The following is a 6,561-nucleotide window of genomic DNA, read 5'->3' as shown; positions in this document are numbered from 1 at the left end:
TCTCTGGGATAGGCCAGGTCCCCTGGGGCTGGTGGGTGGTTAGCTGGAGGCTCTAGGGAGCAGGCCAGGTCCCCTGGGGCTGGTGGGTGGTTAGCTGGGGTCTCTCTGGGGCAGGCCGGGTCCCCTGGGGCTGGTGGGCGGTTTGCTGAGGGCTCTAGGGGGCAGGCCTGGTCCCCTGGGGCCCTCATAGATGATGGCATGAACACAGCAAGACCCAAAGTCTGTCAGCAGCATGTTCCCCCCACCCCACCCCACCTCTCTGCCCCACTGCGTGTCAGGGAGCAGCGTGTCCAGAGGGTCAGTGGTGCTCCCGGCTCCACGGCCATGCCCTAGTGCCCGCACAGCTGCCTGGCACTGCCGCGCTGACCTGCTAACTCAGCTGTGCCTTTCTCTTTCAGGGGGCCTACTTTGCTACCGTGAAGGTGCTTTATACCTGCGGCTACTCCACCTCCGTGGCTGCTCTGCTCCTGGCCATCGGCATCTTCTCCTGCTTCAGGTAGGGCTGTGGCCCCAACAGCTCCGTGCACTGTGGGAGGGCAGGAGGTAGCTGAACGCCCTGCCTGCTGCCAGGCCAGATCCAGGTCCCAGTTGCTCACAGCCACTGGGGTCCAGGGGTTTACCATGAAGTGACAGAAGCCAACGAGAGCAGGGGCTCTAGCAGGTGGATTTGAGCCCGTGGGAGCGTGGGGAGAACGTGGGAGGTGGAGGAGACCCTGGCTGATGGGAGGAAACAGGGGTGCTTACAGGCAAAGGGGAATTTGCCCCCCATTTGACCCACCAATGCACAGATACAGAGCGGGGACATTGAGTCTGCAGGCTGCTGATTCCAGGTGGTAGTGGCTTGGTTGCAGTCACAGGTTGCTCCCAGGAGCAGGGGAAGCTTCCTTAAAGTGGGAGGGCTACTGTTGCCTGAACTGTGGCCCCACCCCTGCACTGCCCCTTCCTCCCTGCTCACTCCTCTCTGCCCCCTCTCCCCATCAATCTTCCTTATGGCCGGTAAAAAAAGGTTTTAAAAGTGGTGGGGCCATGGGCACCTATCGCCCCCTGTTCATAGACTCATAGACTCATAGACTTTAAGGTCAGAAGGGACCAATATGGTCATCTAGTCTGACCCCCCGCATGATGCAGGCCACAAAAGCTGACCCCCCCACTTTCCCTTATCTCTGCTGTTGAAGTCTCCTGATTGTGATCTAAAGACTTCAAGTCGCAGAGAATCTTCCAGCTTGTGACCCCTGCCCTATGCTGCGGAGGAAGGCGAAAAACCTCCAGGGCCACTGCCAATCCACCCTGGAGGAAAATTCCTTCCCGACCCCAAAAATGGCGATCAGCAGAACCCCGAGCATACAGGCAAGAATCTCTAGCCAGACCCTCATTTTACCAGCGATGGCCGTTATTGCCTAATTGATTAGAATCACGTAATCCCATCAAACCATTCCCTCCATAAACTTATCTAGCCTAATCTTGAAGCCAGAGAGGTCTTTCGCCCCCACCGTTTCCCTCGGAAGGCTGTTCCAAAATTTCACCCCTCTGACGGTTAGAAACCTTCGTCTAATTTCAAGCCTAAATCTCCCCACGGCCAGTTTATATCCATTCGTTCTCGTGTCCACATTAGCACTGAGCTGAAATAATTCCTCCCCCTCCCTGGTATTTATCCCTTTGATATATTTGAAGAGAGCAATCATATCCCCCCTCAGCCTTCTTTTGGTTAGGCTAAACAAACCAAGCTCCTCGAGTCTCCTTTCATAGGAAAGGTTTTCCATTCCTCGGATCATCCTAGTTGCCCTTCTCTGTACCCGTTCCAGTTTCAGTTCATCCCTTTTAAACATAGGAGACCAGAACTGCACACAGTACTCTGTTCCGGTGCCCTGGTTGCTCCCATCTGCTACAGCGTCAGGGTCCATCTACACTGGAGCTGGGGGATAATCTCCAGCTTGGGGAGACATACACATGCTAGCTTTGACTGAGCTAGCAGGCTACAAATAGCAGCATGGCCGCAGCGGTGCAAACAATGCCCTGGGCTAACTGCTCCAGTCCATGCTCCTCCAAGACCCTAGGTATGTGCAGGATCAGCCCTTCCTCTCTATACAAAGTCCAAGATGCACTGGCTACAAAGGGCCCCATTCTCCACTGACCTGCCCTTGGAGCTGTCATTCACCCTAGTGCAAAGTGCAGATGAACTCCAGCGTTCTGATCTGGCAGCGTTTCTCGCTCGTCTCCATGATGGCAGGAGGTGAAGGTAGGGTGGACTCAGACACAATTCACTTAGATCAAGGGTTCTCAGACTTCTGTCCTGGGGACCCCTTTCACACAGCAAGCCTCTGAGTGCGACCCCCCTTATACATTTGTCAAGGCTGCTTCCCCACTCTGAACTTTAGGGTACAGATGTGGGGGCCTGCATGAAAACTTCTAAGCTTAACTACCAGCTTAGATCTGGTCCGCTGCCACCACTCTCGATGCTAATTCCCTTCCCTGGGTAGCCTTGAGAGACTCTTCACCAATTCCCTGGTGAATACAGATCCAAACCCCTTGGATCTTAAAACAAGGAGAAATTAACCATCCCCCCTCCTCCCTTCCACCAACTCCTGGTGGATCAAGATCCAACCCCCTTGGATCTAAGAACAAGGAAAAACCAATCAGGTTCTTAAAAAGAAGGCTTTTAATTACAGAAAAAGGTAAAAATCATCTCTGTAAAATCAGAATGGAAAATAACTTTACAGGGTAATCAAACTTAAAGAGCCCAGAGGACCCCCCTCTAGCTTTAGGTTCAAAGTTACAGCAAACAGAGGTAAACACCCTAGTAAAAGGTACATTTACAAGTTGAGAAAACAAAGGTAAACTAACACGCCTTGCCTGGCTGTTTACTTACAATTTTGAAATATGAGAGACTTGTTCAGAAAGATGTGGAGAGCCTGGATTGATGTCTGGTCCCTCTTAGTCCCAAGAGCGAACAACCCCCAAAACAAAGAGCACAAACAAAAGCCTTCCCCCTCCCCCCCAAGATTTGAAAGTATCTTGTCCCCTTATTGGTCCTTTGGGTCAGGTGTCAGCCAGGTCACCTGAGCTTCTTAACCCTTTACAGGTAAAAGGATTTTGGAGTCTCTGGCCAGGAGGGATTTTATAGTACTGTACACAGGAGAGCTGTTACCCTTCCCTTTATAGTTATGACAACATTAAAAACACTTTTTCATATATTTAACACCATTATAAATGCTGGAGGCAAAGCAAGGTTTGGGGTAGAGGCTGACAGCTTGCGACCCCCCCATGTAATAGTCTCACGGCCCTTTGAGGGGTCCCGACCCCCAGTTTGAGAACTCCTGACTTAGATGCTATTTGAATAATAATAAATCCCCAGATAGCACTGCCCAGCCTAGATGGGACAGTTTATAGAAGTGGAATCTGGAACATTTGTTTCTTATTCAGAGTCTTGCGAGTAGCTCCTGTTGCCACCTCCTGCAGACCCAGCTGGCATTACTCTGACACTGCCAAGCGTCAGTCACTCACATCACGTCAGAGATGAAAGAAATTCATGTTTTTCTTCTCAGTTCTAGTTGAAGAAGTGAAGCCCCTCTGCAAAACGGCCTCCAGGGGAACAGGTGTGACCTGAACTCTGCAACCTTTATGGGCAATGTTTGAATGATTCTGTCCTCATAGTGCTCTGTCTGTTGTAGCTGTGGGCTAACAGACATGCATCTTGTAGCTAATTAGCAACCAGAGCTCTTCAGTGTTGGGGCCCTGTGCAGATACAGCTGCCGTCTTGCTATAAAGGCTGAGAGTTCAAGCTCCCTGGGTATAGATCTAAAAATTAACTTAGCAATTTTCCCCCTCCCAGCTTGCTTATATGGTGGAATTATTAATGGCATCTAGCACTTATGCCCCAAGTATTCCCCAGGTAAAGAAGCTAAGGGAGGAGAAGGCTGGGTGATTTCTGACAAACAGCCTTGATAGACAAGGGCAAGCCAGGGAAACAGGATACAGTTTGAGGGACTGCTTAGGAATCTGGGGTGTGGCAGGTTGAATCAGACCAGTGTCCATCTAGGCCAGGGTCTTGTCTTCAACAGGGCTAGAAGCAGCTGCTTGAGAGGAAGGTGCACGGTGGGATAACCTGCCCCTAGGAAAAGTCTCCTCCTCACCCCTTGTAAGGAGCAGCAACATGGGGTCAAGAACATGGGGTTGCAGAGTCCTTGGCAGCAACCATCTCCATGCCAGCACCTAACAGCTGTGGCAGTGGACACACTGGGCAGGTCATGAGCCTCAGAGGTCCCTACACCGTAGGCTGTGCCAGCCACAGTGGGCTGACTGACAGGACATTCCTGATTGCTGATTGGCCTGGACATACTATTTAAGCCTGGGGAGGATACAGGAAGTTTGTGCGACTAGGTGGATCCCCAGCTAGTTGCTGCTACCGACCTACCTTCCTCACTCTGGTTCCTGACACTGGCTTTTCCCTCCTGGCTCTGATACCCGGTTTCTGACTCGGCTTTGTCGCCTGCTTCTGACTTCTGGTTTGTGACCTCGTCTTTACCTCCTGGCCCTGACTCTTGGCTCCTGACTTGGCCTCAACTCCAGATTCTGTTCCTGATCCCACGTTGACCCGCGACTCTGATTCCTGATGTCTGACTCTGGCTCTAGCCATGAGGCTGGCGGCCCACGACCTGGCTCTGACAGCTTGCACAGACCATCTAACCCCACTGCATCCAACGCCCTGGCGAGGAAAGAAGGCGTTTCGCGCCCAGACAAGTCTAAGGGTCTCTGGATGTGCCGGAGTGGATTGTTTAAATATAGGCAGAAAGTCAGGCTCCACGTGCTCGAGTGATGCAGATGTTGTCAGAAAATAAAATCTGGTGTGACCAGGTAACCCATGTGCAGGTGGGAAATGCTGCATTCCAAGCTTGGGGCACTAGCCTGTCCCCAGAACAAGGCCCCACCATGCCTTTGCCCGAACGGTTTGACAGGGACCAGCGGAAGTTCAGAGGCATCATGAACCCGTCCGCTTCCTCTTCATATTTTGTCCTCAGGCCTTCCCCATTGAATAGGCCAAGATGGGGATGGTGATAAGGCTGCTGTTGGGAGATGCCTTAGACTGGGCCTGCCTTAGACTGGGCCTCTCCCTTACTGGAGCAGGGCAGCAAAGCAAATGCCTTCCTAAGAGCCTTCTCTACCATCTTTAACATCCTCCATCTCACCCACTCAGCCACAGCTGCCATTGAGAAACTCCAGCAAAGGTCGAGGCCGGCCGCCACATATGCCATTTGGTTTCCTCAGCTTACTGAATGTACCGAGTGGTATGAGGCAGCCCAGCTGTGCCAGTTCAGGGCAGGGCTCAGCCAAGGCTACATCTACACTACAGGGGGGAGTCGATTTAAGATATGCAAATTCAGCTACGTGAATAGCGTAGCTGAATTCGACGTATCACAGCCAACTTACCCCGTTGTGAGGACGGCGGCAAAATCGACTTCTGCGGCTTTTTGTCGGCGGCGCTTACTACCACCTCCCCTGGTGGAGTTAGAGCGCCGATTCGGGGATCGATTGTCGCGTCCCGACGGGACGCGATAAATCGATCCCCGAGAGGTCGATTTCTACCCGCCGATTCAGGCGGGTAGTATAGACCAGACCCAAGAGATCAAACATGTGTTAGCTCAGGTGAAGGCTGCCATGGACTTAACTGCGTTCATGGACTTGACTCTTCACATTGATAACTGCCTGCATGAGCGAAGAGAGGAGAAGAGTGGTCCCACTCCAACACCTCCAGACCAGAATCCTGAGGCTATGCAAGTGGACCTGACCTGAAGGTGGCTGACTGTCACATCGTCACTGTTCTTCTTCCTCAACAATCTATTGGGGGGAGGGATAGCTCAGTGGTTTGAGCATTGGCCTGCTAAACCCAGGGTTGTGAGTTCAATCCTTGAGGGGGCCACTTAGGGAGCTGGGGCAAAATCAGTACTTGGCACTGCTAGTGAAGGCAGGGGGCTGGACTCAATGACCTTTCAAGGTCCCTTCCAGTTCTAGGAGATAGGATATCTCCATTAATTTATTATTATTTTGTTACTATGGTAAGGTGCGCTGCACACTTGCTTCGTGTCCCTTAAGAACCCTTACTTAGCAGGGGTCAGGAACAAATGATCCCAGGCCCCGTAGGTGGGCTAGACCTGCACAAAACCTCAGAGCTACTCCTTGGAATGCCTCCCAAACCCTGTCTGGGACCTGTCCCGGGTCACTAAGACTCTCACCACACCACTAGCTGCTGGTTCAGCTGTACATCCCAGGCAAGGCCCAGAGAATTCTCCCACAGTGGGCCATCATTGACTTTGGTGCTGCTGACAGCTTCATGAATGCAGAGATGGCCTGGGCTCTGCAAATTCTTGTCCCAACAGAAACCACACCTGGTTTTGTGGTGACAATAGATGGGACCCTCCTTTCCTCAGGACCAGTGACTCAGGAGACCGTGTCACTGTGAATAGAGGCTGTGATACAGGGGAATCAAGAAGTATTGCAGTTTAGTATAATCCATTCCCCTCATTTCCCTTTGATCTTTGGCATAACCTGGGTGGCATAACCAATCCA

The 6,561-nt window shown here is 51.9% G+C and overlaps 1 protein-coding gene across 1 annotated transcript in view; it reads left to right on the top strand.

Annotated features, from left to right (window-relative positions):
* Positions 1 to 6,561, top strand: part of LOC112110156 (vasoactive intestinal polypeptide receptor 1-like) — a 76,778-nt gene that overhangs the window by 37,462 nt on the left and 32,755 nt on the right. The window contains exon 6 of the mRNA XM_026657817.1: positions 399 to 496. Coding sequence (XP_026513602.1) covers positions 399 to 496 — 98 coding nt within the window. The remainder of the gene's footprint in view (positions 1 to 398; positions 497 to 6,561) is intronic.

This window comes from Terrapene carolina, unplaced genomic scaffold, assembly GCF_002925995.2.
Source record: "Terrapene carolina triunguis isolate 2854851 unplaced genomic scaffold, T_m_triunguis-2.0 Scaffold318, whole genome shotgun sequence".
NCBI classification, from domain to species: Eukaryota; Metazoa; Chordata; order Testudines; family Emydidae; genus Terrapene; species Terrapene triunguis.
The sequence above is the reverse complement of the archived record's forward strand: the minus strand, read 5'-3'. Positions and strand labels throughout refer to the sequence as shown.